This window comes from Scyliorhinus canicula, chromosome 20 (genome assembly GCF_902713615.1).
Source record: "Scyliorhinus canicula chromosome 20, sScyCan1.1, whole genome shotgun sequence".
In the NCBI taxonomy this organism is placed as follows: Eukaryota; Metazoa; Chordata; class Chondrichthyes; order Carcharhiniformes; family Scyliorhinidae; genus Scyliorhinus; species Scyliorhinus canicula.
In genome coordinates, this window is record NC_052165.1 from 82,499,812 (window position 1) to 82,517,303 (window position 17,492).

Below are 17,492 nucleotides of genomic sequence, written 5' to 3' on the forward strand. Positions count from 1 at the left end.
GGAAAGACGGAGGCTGAGGGGAGACCTGATTAACGTTTACAAAATTACGAGAGGTATGGACAGGATGAATAGAAGCTTTTTCCAAGGGTGGAAGACTCCATTACAAGGGGGCACAGGTTCAAGGTGAGAGGGAGAAAATTTAAGGGAGATGTGCGGGGAAAGTTTTCCATGCAGAAGGTGGTAGGTGCCTGGAACACGTTTCCAGTGGAGGTGGTGGGTGCAGGCACTGTAGCAAAGTTTAAGATGTATCTTGATAGACACGTGAACGGGCGTGGAATGGAAGGATACAGATCGTTTGGGCAATAAGTAGTAGGTCTAAATAAAGAATCTGGATCAGTGCAGGCTTGGTGGGCCGAAGGGCCTGTTCCTGTGCTGTAATGGTTTTTGTTCTTCTGTGGCCTTATTGTCAATGATTGAATGGTCTTGATAGAAACTTTGATGTTACCTTGCCCTTTGCTGAAGTTTCACTCTGCCTACGGCTCTCCGTCCACTTGTGGCAGTGCAGCCCATATTCCCAAAACATGCAATTGTCTGCCCCTCCTACTCCTTTAGCACCTTGTCCTACTTCTATCATATTGTGGTCACTACCATAGGAGATAGTCCATGGAATCCCTATAGTGCAGAAGGAGACCATTTGGCCCATCGAGTCTGCACCATCCCTGCAAAAGAGCACCCTATCTCCGTAACCCCTCTCAAACTTTGAACAACTAGGGGCAATTTAGCATGGCCAATCCACCTATCCTGCACATCATTGGACTGTGGAAGGAAACTGGAGCACCCGGAGGAAACCTACGCAGACACGGGGAGAATGTACAAACTCTGCAGTCACCAGTCACCCAAGGCTGAAATCAAACCTGTGTGTCTGTTGCTGTGAGGCAGCAGTGCTAACCACTGTGTAGCTCGCTATACGTGACCACAATATGATAAACTGTAACTGATTCTAAGGGTGAACCCCATGAAGCTTATCTGCAATTTAAATTAGGGCAGTTATAATGGTATGAGGGAGGAGTTATAGATATAAAGAAATACAGCACAGAACAGGCCCTTCAGCGCACGATGTTGTGCCGAACTTTTGTCCTAGGTTAATCATAGAATTTTGGACACTAAGGGCAATTTATCATGGCCAATCCACCCAACCTGCACATCTTTGGACTGTGGGAGGAAACCGGAGCACCCGAAGGAAACCCACGCACACACGGGGAGGATGTGCAGACTCCACACAGACAGTGACCCAAGTCGAAATTGAACTTGGGACCCTGGAGCTGTGAAGCAATTGTGCTCCCCACAATGCTACCGTGCTGCCCTTTGTCTGAGATGAATTGCGTAAACAAACTAAGGTACAGGTCAGTAGATGAGCAGTGACAGATATTTAAATACCTGGTCCGGAATACTCAGCAGGAGTTTATCCCAATCAAAAAGAGGGATTCTACGAGACAGGCAAAATCCATGGTTAACAAAGGAAGTCAGGATAATGTTAAATTTAAAAGCAGGATATACACAGTGACAGATAATGGTAGACCAGAGGATCGAGCAGCTAAAGGCCAGAGGATCTAGCAGCTAAAGACCAGAGGATCGAGCAGCTAAAGGCCAGAGGATCGAGCAGCTAAAGACCAGAGGATCGAGCAGCTAAAGACCAGAGGATCGAGCAGCTAAAGACCAGAGGATCGAGCAGCGAAAGACTAAAAAGCTAATTAGATGGGAGAAAACAAATTTTCAGACAACATTTCTGCAACTACTAAACTTCCTTTCCGGCGCTCACTCGCTCCCTCCCACCCTCATTCTCCGGCACTTGCTCGCACCCTCATTCTCTAACGCATGCTCTCTCCTCCCCCCCCCCCCCCCCCCCCTCATTCAGGGGCTGTTTAGCACACTGGGCTAAATCGCTGACTTTGAAAGCAGTCCAAGGCAGGCCAGCGGCACGGTTTGATTCCCGTACCAGCCTCCCCGAACAGGCGCCAGAATGTGGCAACTAGGGGCTTTTCACAGTAAATCCATTGAAGCCTACTCGTGACAATAAGCGATTTTCATTTCATTCTCTGGTGCTTGCTCCTTCATTCTCTGACGTTCCCTTCCTCCCTCCCTCTACAACCCTCCCTCTCCGGCGATCGCTCCCTCCCTCATTCTCTGGCGTGCGCTCGCTCACGCTCTCCCTCCTTCTGGCGCTTGCTTGCTCCCTCCCTCCATATCTGGTGCTCGCTCCCTCTCTCCATCTCCGGCACTCGCTCGCTCATTCCCTCTACCTCCGGCACTCGGTCGTTCCCTCCTTTCTCCAGAAACATTTATATAGACAAAGTCAAAGATGCAAGACGAGGGCAGCACGGTGGCCTAGTGGTTAGCACAGCAGCCTCACGGCGCTGAGGTCCCAGGTTCGATCCCGGCTCTGGGTCACTGTCCGTGTGGAGTTTGCACATTCTCCCCGTGTCTGCGTGGGTTTCGCCCCCACGACCCAAAAATGTGCAGAGTAGGTAGATTGGCCACGCTAAATTGCCCCCTTAATTGGAAAAAATAATTGGATAATCTAAATTTTAGAAAAAAAAAGATGCAAGACGATACTTTGAATGTGGGCATTTGCAGGTAATTAAGTCTTTACAGAGCCAGAGAGAGGGGTAACCCCAGGTTATGAGGTGTGAATTGTCTCAAGACAGGACAGTTGGTAGGATTTTGAAAGCCCAGGCCAAATGGTGGGGGGTGAATGTAATGCAACATGAATCCAAGGTCCTGGTTGAGGCCGTACTCATGTGTGCAGAACTTGGCTATAGATTTCTGCTCGGTTATTGTGTTGTCGCGCGTCCTGAAGGCCGCCTTACAGAACGCTTACCCGAAGATCAGAGGCTGAATACCCTTGACTGCTGAAGTGTTCCCCGACTGGAAGGGAACATTCTTGCCTGGCGATTGTTGCGCGATGTCCATTCATCCGTTGTCGCAGCGGCTGCATGGCCTCGCCAATGTACCACGCTTCGGGACATCCTTTCCTGCAGCGTATGAGGCCGGCAACGCTGGCCGAGTTGCACGCGTACCTGGTGGGTGGTGTTCTCACGTGTAATGGTGGTACCCATGTCGATGATCTGGCACATCTTGCAGAGATTGCCATAAGACATAGGAGCAGAATTAGGCCACTTGGTCCATTGAGTCTGCTCCGCCATTCAATCATGGCTGATATTTTCTCATTCCTATTCTGCTGCCTTCTCCCCATAACCCCTGATCCCCTTATTGATGAAGAACCTATCTATCTCTGTCTTAAAGACACTCAGCGATTTGGCCTCCACAGCCTTCTGCGGCAAAGAGTTCCACAAATTCACCACCCTCTGGCTGAAGAAATTCTTCCTCATCTCTGTTTTAAAGGATCGTCCCTTTAGTCTGAGATGATGTCTCTGGTTCTAGTTTTTGCTGCAAAGTGGAAACATCCTCTCCATGTCCAATCTATCCAGGCCTCGCAGTATCTTGTACGTTTCAATAAGATCGCCTCTCATCCTTCTAAACTCCGACGGGTAGAGACCAGAGTCCTCAAACGTTCCTCATACGACAAGTTCTTAATTCTTAATTCCAGGACGAACAGGATATGGCGCTCGACTGGACCCTGGCACTGTAAACCCACAGTGCTAGCCACTTGTGCTACCATGCTGCCGTTTAAGGTCCGTGGGCTAAAGTTTAGAGGAAATGTGCAGGGTAGGTTTTTTACACAGAGGGTGATGAGTGCCTGGAACCCGTTGCCAGGGGAGGTTGTGGAAGCAGATACATTAACGGCTTTCAAAAGGCATGTTGACAACACATGGATAGGATGGGTATAGAGGGATACGGCTGAGGGTTTTGGAAAAGGGTGGTATCATGACCGGTACAAGCTTGGAGGGCTGAAGGGCCTGTTCCTGTGCTGTATTATTCTTTGTTCACTCCCTCCATCTCCGGCACTCGCTTCCTCCCTCCTTCCATCTCCTATGCTCCCTCCATCCCTCCCTCTCTTCCTCCATCTCCAGTGCTCGCTCCCTCCCTCTCTGGTGCTCGCTCGCACCCTCCCTCTCCAGCACTCGCTTCCTCTCTGGCACTCTCGCTCCCTCCCTCCCTCCCTCTCCTGTGCTCGCTCCTACCCTCCCTCTCTGGCGCTTCCCTCGCTCGCTCTCTCTCCCCCTCCCTTTCTCTCTAGCAAGATGTGCTCGTGCATTCCCTCGTGCTCGCTGCAGTTTTGACTGTCTATGTGGGTAACAGGTTTAGCCTTTCATTGGTCTGGTTGGGATTTCAAAAACATTTTCAGGCCCTAATCTCTGCCAAAATAGCCCTGACTACCCCCCACCCCCTCACATTACCACCAAGCTTGTGAATCAACCCTGGTTCAATGAACAGTGCAGGAGGGCATGCCAGGAGCAGCACCAGGAAGACCTGGTGAAGCTAAAACACGGGATTGATTGGGTACCAATAGACCGAGATAAGTGATTCCAAAACGAACGTATCTGAAATAAGCTCTGCAGACCTGTCTCATCCAGCCATGAATATTAATTGACAATTAAACAACTCACTGGAGGAGGAGGCTCCACAAATATTCCCATCCTCAGTGATGGAGGAGCCCAGCATATATGTACGTACTAAAGACGAGGCTGAAGCATTCGCAACAATCTTCAGCCAGAAGTGCCAAGTGGATGATCCATTTGCAGGTATCCAGGCTTGGGCTGACAAGTAACAAGTTACATTTGCGCCACACAAGTCAGGCAGTGACCATCTACTACAAGAGAGGATCTAATCATCGCCCCATGACATTCAATAGCATTACTGAATCCCCCCCCCATCCCAATCAACATCCCGGGGGTTACCGTGATCAGAAACTGTATTAGACTAGCCATATAAATACTGTGGCTAGCAGAGCAGGTCGAAGTCTAGGAACCCTACGGTGAGTAACTCCCCTCCTGAGGCAACATAATAATAATAATAATCGCTTATTGTCACAAGTAGGCTTCAATGAAGTTACTGTGAAAAGCCTCTAGTCGCCACATTCCGGCGCCTGTTCAGGGCGGCCGGTACGGGAATTAAACCCGCTTGCTGCCTTGTTCTGCATTACAAACCAGCTGTTTAGTCCAATGTGCTAAACCAGCCCCTAAACATCGTTCAACTCCCTCCCTAACTGCACATTGGGTGTACCTACACCTCCAGGACTGCATTGGTTCAAGAAGACAACTCACCACCACCTTCTGAAAGGCAACTAGGAATGGACGATAAATGCTGGCCTAACCAGCGATGCCCATATTCCATAAATTAATAAAAAATATACTTCAGGATCATCCTGGAATGCAAAGGTAAACCCTAGCATGTTTCACCCCTGCAAATTTCTTAAACCACCTCCCCTCCCAAGTGTGAGGTATTAATTTATTTGTTATTAAGGTTGAGGCCATTCATTCACTCTGCTGATTGTCCCTCCCCTTGCTCACCAAGCTAAGCTCTTCCTTGACCAAGTCCTAAGTTTGCATCTTTCTCTCCTGTTCGATTTCGGCCCCGGATCACTGTCCGTGTGAAGTTTTCACATTCTCCCCGGAAACCCCGAGTATCCGGTTTCAGCTAACTTTGTCTCCGCGACGCACCTTCTGCTTCCTCGACCCAAGTGTTTTACACAGACGGTGGTAAATTTATGGAACGCGCTGCCTGGGGCGGTAGTGGGAGCAGGTATGATAGTGGCATTTAAGGGGCATCTAGACAATTTTCTGAATAGGGTGGAAGGAAACGGACTCCGTAAGTGCGCACAGTTTTAGTTTAGGCAGGTACCATGGTCGACGTAGGCTTGGAGGGCCGAAGGGCCTGTTCCTGTGCTGTATTGTTCTTTGTTCTATTCCTGCCACACTGTTGACCAACCCACTTGCCCCACATTAGCTGAAATCTACTTCTTAACCAAGCTTTTAGTCACTTGGCGTAGTATTGCCTTCTTTGGTTTGGTGTCAGATTGTGCTTTTGTGAAGCACCTTGTGCCATTTTCTCATGTTAAAGGAGATATATAAATGCAATCTGCTGTTTTGTATGGTCAATATTGTATCAGTGGCCCTGAGATATGTCGACTTGTGTACGGGTAGCCTGTCTCCTCCCTCACTGTTCACACAAAGGTGGCCACCTGGTTGTGTTTGAGGACATTGCCACAGGCCGATGGCAATGTCCCACCCCTGTGCCAGTCAGCATCTTCAGATCAGCAGTGGAGCAAATTGGAGGGAAAAAAAATCAGAATGGCCGAGTCAAAGGCAAAAATAAAATAGGGATTTGTAGAGCCAACCAAAAATGATACAATTGGGATTTATCTTGTATGATATTGCAGTACATTTCTGGAGTTGATGTCAGCCTGCTACTGCTGGAAGGATCAAGATGCTCAAGTTCCTGTTTTGTATTTTTTTTTCCTAATGTTTTCCTTTGTTTATTTTGCAGTTGCACCCCACGAGCAGGGGCAGGACCTAGAGAAGGAGCAGCCTGTCATGGCATCACCAATGATGCAAATTGAGAGGTTTCTCTTTGCTCTCACGAGCACTAATAAGGATGGGCGAGTGGTCATTCAGAGACAAGGTGGGCATGAGAGTCATGGAAAATTTCCAGTTCATTTATTCGTCTTATTTTGGTCCGATGATGAAAACTGACAAGTTATTTGCTTCTTTTGCTGTTGCCTTACCTTCTGCTCAACGCCACTTCTGCTGCAGTTTGGAACTCACCCTGTTGACTGTCCCTCCACAACATTGGTACCTCCCAGTATCCAGTATTCTTATTATTGAGTCCCAGAAGGGTGTGGTGGTTAAATGTTTCTGTTAATATGCACTAATCATTCTCTTGAAGGGTTTTCGGGGGATTTGTGTGCACTTTCCCTCTGGTGAGTTCATGGCTTTGACACTATCCACAGCTGGGGAAATTGTGCACGATATGTGAAAATGCTAGGTTTGGAGAGCTCAGTGGCACTTTCTGTTGTACACTTACAGTTTAATAGAATTCCTACAGTTCAGGGCGGTACGGTGGCGCAGTGGTTAGCACTGCTGCCTCATGGCGCCGAGGACCCGGGTTCGATTTCGGCCCCGGATCACTGTCCGTGTGACGTTTTCACATTCTCCCCGTGTCTGTGTGGGTCTCACCCCCACGACCTGGGCGCAATTCTCCGACCCCCACGCCGGGTGGGAGAATCGCGGGAGTGCCGGGCGATTCCCGCCACGCCGCCCTGGCACCCGCACGCGATTCTCCCACCCACGTTTCTTGGCAGGCCACTCGGAGAATCGCCGCTCGCCATTTCTAATGGGCGAGCGCCGATTCTCCGGCCCGGATGGGCCGAGCGGCCTGCCCAATCCGACGGGTTCACGCCGGCGCCAACCACTCCTGGTCGCTGCCGGCGTGAACAGCACGCGAATGCTGCTTGTGCGGCCTGTGGGGGGGGGGGGGGGGGGCAACCTGCGCATGCGTGGGTGACATCATTTACGCACCTCCGGCCGCGTAATTGACGCGGCGCCGCTCCTAGCCCCCTGGGGGTGGGAGAATAGGGGACGAGGAGCGACCTCCGACGCCGGAGTGAAATGCTCCAGGTTTCACTCCGGCGTCGGCACTTAGTCTCCCGATGGGAGAATTTTGCTCCTTGTCTCTGATACTAGGGGAAACAGGAGAGAAAGATGCAAACTTAGGGCTCGGTCAAGGAAGAGCTTAGCTTGGTGAGCAAGGGGAGGGAAAGGATCAGCAGAGGAAGTTGAATTAATGGCCTCCACTTTAACGGCAAAGAAATTAAAACCTCACACTTTGGAGGGGAGGTGGTTTAAGAAATTTGCAGGGGAGAAACGTGCTAGGGATTACCTTTGCATTCCAGGATGATCCTGAAATATATTTTTTATTAATTTACGGAATGTAGGCATCGCTGTTGTGCAGGATATGTGAATTGGTCACACTAAATTGCCCCTTAATTTAAAAAAAAGAATTGGGTACTTTAAATTTATGTTTAAAAAAAATTCCTACAGTTCAGAATTCTCGTCCATTTTCTTGCCTACCTGTTCCCTTCGGTGGATGTAAAGGTCATCATGGCATAATTTTGAAGAGCAGGGGAGGTTACCCCCTCTCCATGTGCTGACCAACATTTATCTCTCGGTCAACACCCAAGACAGATTATTTGGCCATTATCTCATGAAAGAATGAGACTGCTCTACACAGAGCAGCAACTCAGTGGGTTGAATGGTCTCCTTCCATGCAATAATTAGCTGGCGTGTATCCTACAATGACTGCACTTCAAAATTGGCTGTAAAGCACTGAGGTGATGAAAGGTCAATCCTTTTTTAAAGGCATTAGGCCTGCTGGGCCACGTAAAGTGCTATGAAGCTGGTCACCTTCCAGTTCCTTAGTCAACTCTCACACAAGACTAGGCAAGATGTGGAGATGCCGGCGTTGGACTGGGGTGAGCACAGTAAGAAGTCTTACAACACCAGGTTAAAGTCCAACAGGTTTGTTTCAAACACGAGCTTTCGGAGCACAGCTCCTTCCTCGGGTGAATGGAGAGGTATGTTCCAGAAACATGTTCCAGTGGGCAGCAGGGTAGCATGGTGGTTAGCATAAATGCTTCACAGCTCCAGGGTCCCAGGTTCGATTCCCGGCTGGGTCACTGTCTGTGTGGAGTCTGCACGTCCTCCCCCTGTGTGCGTGGGTTTCCTCCGGGTGCTCCGGTTTCCTCCCACAGTCCAAAGATGTGCGGGTTAGGTGGATTGGCCATGCTAAATTGCCCGTAGTGTCCTAATAAAAGTAAGGTTAAGGGGGGGGTTGTTGAGTTACGGGTATAGGGTGGATACGTGGGTTTGAGTAGGGTGATCATGGCTCGGCACAACATTGAGGGCCGAAGGGCCTGTTCTGTGCTGTACTGTTCTATGTTCTATGTTCTAATCATGGCTACCATCGACACCGCAAACTGCCGGCTCAAAGTGGAGAGGATCTCCAGGAAGATCGCGCATATAGACACTGACATTAAGTTTCTCTCTGACTTTGTCTATATAAATGTCTCTGGAACATACCTCTCCATTTACCTGAGGAAGGAGCTGCGCTCCGAAAGCTCGTGTTTGAAACAAACCTCATAGATCATAGAATTTACAGTGCAGAAGGAGGCCATTCGGCCCATCGAGTCTGCACCGGCTCTTGGAAAGAGCACCCTACCCAAGATCAACAACTCCACCCTATCCCCATAACCCAGTAACCCCACCCAACACTAAGGGCAATTTTGGACACTTAAGGGCAATTTATCATGGCCAATCCACCTAACCTGCACATCTTTGGACTTTAACCTGGTGTTGTAAGACTTCTTACTTGGCAGGCTTTCCCATCTCCTAGTCCTGTTCTCATCCAGACATATATTTTCTAACAAGAGATCGAGATCAGGAGCAGGAACCCATCATCCTCTTCCCAGCCCACCCCTGCATTTTCTTAATCCAAGTGTGCTGAGGCTGTTTGTAGTTTCCCATCTATACCACTGACCGTGGATTCTATCTGTGGTTCATTTGGGTCGGCAACCCATGTCTCTGAGCCAAAAGGTTGAACATTCCGACACCACACGCTAGATTTGAGGATATTCTAGACCCACTCTGGCACAGGATTAAGAAAATGTTGCATTTTTATTCAGATAGCCTTTGCCTGTTCACTCGTTGGCTGACATGATTTGGAGATGAGAACTCTGGTGTTTTGGCCAGCAATTTTACCTCACCCAGTACGGCCAAGAGCAATTCAACTGGCCAGTCATCTCAAACAGTGGCACCTTGCTGTGTGGTCGACGTCTACTATATTTGCCTGTCTAACAATTGCCGTAACTGCCTAACAATTACTTCAGTAATCAACTGAAGCATTTGGCTGCATTTCTGAGGCACTGTTAAAATAGATCTTTCAAGTTTTGCTTAATAGCCGGTGGACCCATGGTTCTTCAAGTTTCTTCTCACAATTTTTCACTCCCTTATAGTAACAAGGGCATGAAAAGAATGGCCATGCTCACCATCAGTATCCGAGGGAAAAAAAGCCATGTGTTGGGTAGGTTCTCTTCAACAGAACTGAATGACAGATGATGGGAAACAAGCCAGTGCCTTGAACTGATTGGTACAGTGTATTGTTTTGAACTGGGCTTCATGCTCAAGCTTGGTTCTGCCTATCCTGCAGGTACGGTGTCCCAGAGCAGCATGAAATTCCTACTGTTAAATCCGGCAGTCCACTTTGCTGAAGTAGTGAAGGAATGTCGATCAGTGGTCATCGCTGGAGGCACAATGCAACCGGTAAGGAATTCTTAGTGCTACATGGTCACTGTTTCGAGTTGGAAAGAGACTGATCCCTGCTGGAAATTGTGCGTGCCTTTGTGTATATGTGGAAGTCCAAGTGAGGTTGTTACCACGTTTGACTGTCGTCCATTCCTGAGCTCAAATGTGAAGCAGTGTGTCCCCGGCTGTGATAGCAGTGAAATTGCCTGTGGAGTCTCCTCGAGGGCTTCAGAATGGGGAGGACTATGATTGTGTATAATGTTGTCTCTTAATCTCATACTGCTTATTTCACCTGTGGGAAGTGCACCCATCTCCAGCTCCTCAGAAACCACGTTAGGGAACTGGAGCTGGATGAACTTCAGATCATTTGGGAGGCAGAGGTGGTCATAGATAGTAACTTCAGGGATAGAACATAGAACATAGAACGATACAGCGCAGTACAGGCCCTTCGGCCCTCGATGTTGCACCGACATGGAAAAAAACTAAAGGCCATCTAACCTACACTATGCCCTTATCATCCATATGCTTATCCAATAAACTTTTAAATGCCCTCAATGTTGGCGAGTTCACTACTGTTGCAGGTAGGGCATTCCACGGCCTCACCACTCTTTGCGTAAAAAACCCACCTCTGACCTCTGTCCTATATCTATTACCCCTCAATTTAAGGCTATGTCCCCTTGTGCTAGCCACCCCCATCAGCGGGAGAAGGCTCTCGCTGTCCACCCTATCTAACCCTCTGATCATTTTGTATGCCTCTATTAAGTCACCTCTTAACCTTCTTCTCTCTAACGAAAACAACCTCAAGTCCATCAGCCTTTCCTCATAAGATTTTCCCTCCATACCAGGCAACATCCTGGTAAATCTCCTCTGCACCCGTTCCAAAGCTTCCACGTCCTTCCTATAATGAGGCGACCAGAACTGTACGCAATACTCCAAATGCGGCCGTACTAGAGTTTTGTACAACTGCAACATGACCTCATGGCTCCGGAACTCAATCCCTCTACCAATAAAGGCCAACACACCATAGGCCTTCTTCACAACCCTATCAACCTGGGTGGCAACTTTCAGGGATCTATGTACATGGACACCAAGATCCCTCTGCTCATCCACACTACCAAGAATTTTACCATTAGCCAAATATTCCGCATTCCTGTTATTCTTTCCAAAGTGAATCACCTCACACTTCTCCACATTAAACTCCATTTGCCACCTCTCAGCCCAGCTCTGCAGCTTATCTATGTCCCTCTGTAACCTGCAACATCCTTCCGATAGTTACTCCGAAGAATCAAGATAGATGGGTGACGGTGAGAGGGGCTGGGAGGAAGCAGGGATCCTCTGTGGTTGTTCTCCTCAGTAACAAGTATACCGTTTTGGATACTGTTGAGGGGGGGCGACCTACCACGGGTAAGCCACGGTGAAAGGATCTCCAGCACTGAGTCCGTCCCTGTGGCTCAGAAGGGAAGGAGGGAGAGCAGGAGACCCCCCAGCTCTTCGGGGGGGGGGGGGGGGGGGGGGGGGGGGGGGGGTTTAAACTAATTTGTCAGGGGGCTGGGAAAACGAGCTGTAGTCCAGAAGCCAGTGTTGAGAGTAGTGAGGTACTGAGGAGGGTATCAAGGTTGCAGGAGTGTACCGGCAGACAGAAAAGTGGGTTGAAGTGTGTCTACTTCAATGCAAGGAGCATCCGGAATAAGGTAGGTGAACTTGAAACGTGGATTGGTACTTGGGACTACGATGTTGTGGGAATTACGGAGACCTGGTTAGAACAGGGACAGGAATGGTTGTTGGAAGTTCCGGGATATAGATGGTTCAGTAAGAGTAGGGGAAGGTGGTAAAAGAGGTGGAGGAGTAGCATTGTTAATCAAGGATAGGTTAGCGGCTGCAGAAAGGCAGTTCGAAGGGGACCTGCCTACTGAGGTAATATGGGCCCAAGTTAGAAATGGGAAAGGAGCGGTCACATTGTTCGGAGTTTTCTACAGGCCCCCAAATAGTAATAGAGATGTGGAGGAAGAAATTACAAAACAGATTATGGATAGGTGTGGAGGTCTCGGGGTAGTTGTCATGGGTGACTTTAACTTTCCAAATATTGATTGGAACCTCTATAGGTCGAACAGTTCGGTGGGGCAGATTTTGTACAGTGTGTGCAGGAGGGTTTGCTGACACAATATGTGGATAGGCCGACAAGAGGGGGAGCCACATTGGATTTGGTACTGGGTAATGAACCGGGCCAAGTGTTAGATTTGTTTGTGGGAGAGCACTTTGGAGATAGTGACCACAATTCGGTATTTTTCACTATTGCAATGGAGAGGGACAGGGCCATGCGGCAGGGCAAGGTTTATAATTGGGGGAGGAGCAATTATGATGCGATTAGGCAAGAATTAAGGAGCATAAGATGGGAGCAGAAACTGTCAGGGAAAGGCACAAATGAAAAGTGGAGCTTGTTCAAGGAACAAATACTGCGCGTCCTTGATAGGTATGTGCCTGTCAGGCAGGGAGGAAATGGCCGTGTGAGAATCTAGAACATACAGTGCAGAAGGAGGCCATTCGGCCCATCGAGTCTGCACTGACCCATTTCCTCCCTATCCCCGTAGCCCAACAACCAGTCCTAACCTTTCTGGTCACTTTAATGGCAATTTATCGTGGCCAATCCACCTAACCTGCACGTCTTTGGACTGTGGGAGGAAGCCGGAGCACCTGGGGGAAGCCCACGCAGACACGGGGAGGACGTGCAGACTCCACATAGACAGTGACCCAGCAGGGAATCGAACCTGGGATCCTGGCGTCGTGAAGCCACAGTGCTGTCCACTTGTGCTACCGAGGGAACCATGGTTCACAAAAAAGGTTGAATGTTTTGTCAAGAGGAAAAAGGAAGAGTATGTAAGGATGAGAAAACAAGGTTCAGTTGGGTCGCTTGAGGGTTACAAGGTAGCAAGGAATGAGCTTAAAAAAAAGGCTCAGGAGAGCTAGGAGGGGGCATGAGAAGTCTTTGGCGGGTCGGATCAAGGAAAACCCCAAGGCGTTTTACTCTTATGCGAGAAATAAAAGAATGACCAGGGTGAGGGTCGGGCCGGTCAAGGACAGCAGTGGGATATTGTGCATGGAGTCAGAAGAAATAGGAGAGGCGTTGAATTAATACTTTTCTTCAGTGTTCACCAAGGAAAGGGCCATGTTTTTGAGGATGAGAGTGTGATGCAGGTGGGTAGGCTGGAGGAGGTAGATGTTCTGAGGAAGGATGTATCAGCAATTTTGGAAAACCTGAGGGTCGACAAGTCCCCTGGGCCAGATGGGATATATCCGATGATTCTTTGGGAGGCAAGGGATGAGATTGCAGAGCCTTTGGCTTTGATCTTTGGGTCCTCTGTCCACGGGGATAGTGCCAGAGGACTGGAGAGTGGCGAATGTTGTTCCTCTGTTCAAGAACGAGAATAGGAATGACCCTGGTAATTATAGGCCAGTTAGTCTTACTTTGATGGTCGGTAAGTTAATGGAAAAGGTCCTGAAGGATAGGATTTATGATCATTTGGAAAGATGCAGCTTAAACCGGGATAGTCAACACAGATTTGTGAAAGGTAAGTCTTGCCTCACAAATTTGATTGAATTCTTTGAGGAGGTAACTAAGTGTGTAGATGAAGGTAGAGCAGTTGATGTCGTATACGTGGATTTTAGTGAGGCGTTTGATAAGGTTCCCCATGGTCGGCTCATGAAGAAAGTAAGGAGGTGTGGGATAGAGGGAAATTTGGCCAATTGGATAAGTAACTGGCTATCACATAGAAGACAGAGGGTGGTGGTGGATGGAAAATTTTCAGACTGGAGACCAGTTACCAGCGGTGTACCACAGGGATCAGTATTGGGTCCTCTGCTATTTGTGATTTTTATTAATGACTTGGTGGAGGGGGCTGAAGGGTGGGTCAGTAAATTTTCTGATGACACCAAGATTGGTGGAGTAGTGGATGAGGTAGAGGGCTGTTATAGGCTGCAAAGAGACATTGATAGGATGGAGAGCTGGGCCAAAAAATGGCAGATGGAGTTTAACCCTGATAAGTGTGAGGTGATTCATTTTGGTAGAAAAAATTTGAATGGGGATTACAGGGTCAACGGCAGGTTTCTGAGGAATGTGGAGGAGCAGAGAGATCTTGGGGTTCATGTCTACAGATCTCTGAAGGTTGCCACTCAAGTGGTTAGAGCCGTGAAGAAGGCTTATAGTTTGTTAGCGTTTATTAACAGGGGGCTTGCGTCTAAGAGCTGTGGGGTTATGCTGCAACTGTACATGACCCTGGTCACCTCATTATAGGAAGGATGTGGAAGCATTGGAAAGGGTGCAAAGGAGATATACCAGGGTGCTGCCTGGTTTGCAGGATAGGTCTTATGAGGAAAGGTTGAGGGAGCCAGGGCTTTTCTCTTTGGAGCGGAGGAGGATGAGAGGCGACAATAGAGGTTTATAAGATGATGAGGGGGATAGATAGAGTGGACGTTCAGAGACTATTTCCTCGGGTGGATGTAGCTGTTACAAGGGGGCATAACTATAAGATTCAGGGTGCGAGAAATAGGAGGGATGTCCGAGGTAGGTTCTTTACTCAGAGAGTGGTTAGGGTGTGGAATGGACTGCCTGCTGTGATAGTGGAGTTGGACACTTTAGGAACTTTCAAGCGGTTATTGGATCGGCACATGGAGCACACCAGAATGACAGGGAGTGGGATAGCTTGATCTTGGTTTCGGACAATGCTCGGCACAGCATCGAGGGCCGAACGGCCTGTTCTGTGCTGTACTGTTCTATGTTCTATGACTGACTGAGGAAGATGAGGATTTGCACAGTCTTGAGGTGTTGCCAAAGGGAATTGGTGTTGTGGTAATGCCACTGGACCAGTAAGCCAGAGGCCTAGGCTAGTGATTTGGGGACACTGGTTCAAAACTTCCAGGGCAACTGGAGGCATTTCAACTCCATTGATAAATCTGGAAGATTAAGCTAGGATCAGTGATTATGATCATGACAATTATCATCAAATGTCACAACCCATTTGGTTCACTGATGTCTTTACCTGGGCTGGCCTACTTGTCACTCCAGTATGTTTGACTCAATTGCCCTCTGAAATGGCAATTAGGGATGGGCAACAAATGCTGGCTTTGCCAGTGCTGCCCATATCCCATGAGAGAATAAAGGGGAAAAACGGCGTATCATTGAAATGTAGTGGAGCTGGGTGAGCTACTGCACATAATACACAAAGTATTTCTGATTTTGTTGCTAGGTACAAGACTTCAAAGACCAGCTGCTGTTAGCATCAGGGGTCTCTGCAGACAGACTGGCTGAGTTTTCATGTGGTGAGTCCTGTCCGATCTATAATTCTCTCTATAATAGTGACCAATCTGTGTCGTTCTCTGTAATAGTGACCGATTTGCGTAGTTTTCTCTGTAATAGTGACCGATCTGTGTCATTCTCCCTGTAATAGTGACCGATCTGTGACGTTCTCTCTGTAATAGTGACCAATCTGTGTTATTCTCCCTGTAATAGTGACCGATCTGTGACGTTCTCTCTGTAATAGTGACCAATTTGTGTCGTTCTCTCTGGAATAGATGAGACGTAATGGTTCAGTTAGGGCGCTTGAGAGTTACAAGTTAGCTAGGAAGGCTCTAAAGAGAGAGCTAAGAAGAGCCAGGAGGGGACATGAGAAGTCTTTGGCAGGTAGGATCAAGGATAACCTAAAGCTTTCTATAGATATGTCAGGAATAAAAGAATGACTAGGGTAAGAGTAGGGCCAGTCAAGGACAGTAGTGGGAAGTTGTGCGTGGAGTCCGAGGAGATAGGAGAGATGCTAAATGAGTATTTTCCGTCCGTATTCACACAGGAAAAAGACAATGTTGTCGAGGAGAATACTGAGATACAGGCTACTAGATTAGAAGGGCTTGAGGTACATAAGGAGGAGGTGTTAGCGATTCTGGAAAGTGTGAAAATAGATGGGCCGGATGGGATTTATCCTGGGATTCTCTGGGAAGCTAGGGAGGAGATTGCTGAGCCTTTGGCTTTGATCTTTACGTCATCTTTGTCTTCAGGAATAGTGCCAGAAGACTGGAGGATAGCAAATGTTGTTCCCTTGTTCAAGGAGGGGAGTAGCGATAACCCCGGTAACTATAGACCAGTGAGCCTTACTTCTGTTGTGGGCAAAGTCTTGGAAAGGTTTATAAGAGATAGGATGTATAATCATCTGGAAAGGAATAGTTTGATTAGAGATAGTCAACATGGTTTTGTGGAGGGTAGGCCGTGCCTCACAAACCTTATTGAGTTCTTTGAGAAGGTGACCAAACAGGCGGATGAGGGTAAAGCAGTTGATGTGGTGTATATGGATTTCAGTAAAGCGTTTGATAAGGTTCCTCACGGTAGGCTATTGCAGAAAATACGGAGGCATGGGATTCAGGGTGATTTAGCAGTTTGGATCAGAAATTGGCTAGCTGGAAGAAGACAAAGGGTGGTGGTTGATGTGAAATGTTCAGACTGGTGTCCAGTTACTAGTGGTGTACCACAAGGATCTGTTTTGGGGCCGCTGCTGTTTGTCATTTTTATAAATTACCTGGAGGAGGGCGTAGAAGGATGGGTGAGTAAATTTGCAGATGACACTAAAGTCGGTGGAGTTGTGGACAGTGCAGAAGGATGTTACAAGTTACAGAGGGATATAGATAAGCTGCAGAGCTGGGCTGACGGGTGGCAAATGGAGTTTAATGCAGAAAAGTATGAGGTGATTCATTTTGGAAGGAATAACAGGAAGACAGAGTACTGGGCTAATGGTAAGGTTCTTGGTAGTGTGGATGAGCAGAGAGATCATGGTGTCCATGTCCATAGATCCCTGAAAGTTGCCACCCAGGTTGAGAGGGTTGTTAAGAAGGCATACGGTGTGTTAGCTTTTATTGGTAGAGGAATTGGGTTTCGGAGCCCTGAGGTCATGTTGCAGTTGTACAAAACTCTGGTGCATTTGGAGTGTTGCGTGCAGTTCTGGTCGCCACATTATAGGAAGGATGTGGAAGCATTGGAAAGGGTACAGAGGAGATTTACAATGATGTTGCCTGGTATGGAGGGAAGATCTTACGAGGAAAGGCTGAGGGACTTGAGACTGTTTTTGTTAGAGAGAAGAAGGTTAAGAGGTGACTTAATTGAGGCATACAAGATGATCAGAGGATTAGATAGGGTGGACAATGAGTGCCTTTTTCCTCGGATGGTTATGTCCAGCACGAGGGGACATAGCTTTAAATTGAGGGGAGATAGATATAGGACAGATGTCAGAGGTAGGTTCTTTACTCGGAGAGTAGTAA

The 17,492-nt window shown here is 48.2% G+C and overlaps 1 protein-coding gene across 6 annotated transcripts in view; it reads left to right on the forward strand.

The window, feature by feature from the left end:
* ddx11 (DEAD/H (Asp-Glu-Ala-Asp/His) box helicase 11) overlaps nucleotides 1-17,492 on the forward strand; it is a 155,283-nt gene that overhangs the window by 74,619 nt on the left and 63,172 nt on the right. For all 6 annotated transcript variants that reach the window (XR_005458340.1, XM_038780636.1, XM_038780633.1 and 3 more), the window contains exons 17-19: nucleotides 6,388-6,522; nucleotides 10,105-10,217; nucleotides 15,440-15,512. Coding sequence is in view for 5 of the 6 variants with exons in the window: in XM_038780636.1 (XP_038636564.1) it covers nucleotides 6,388-6,522; nucleotides 10,105-10,217; nucleotides 15,440-15,512 (321 nt within the window). In the remaining variant the exon portion in view is untranslated. The remainder of the gene's footprint in view (nucleotides 1-6,387; nucleotides 6,523-10,104; nucleotides 10,218-15,439; nucleotides 15,513-17,492) is intronic.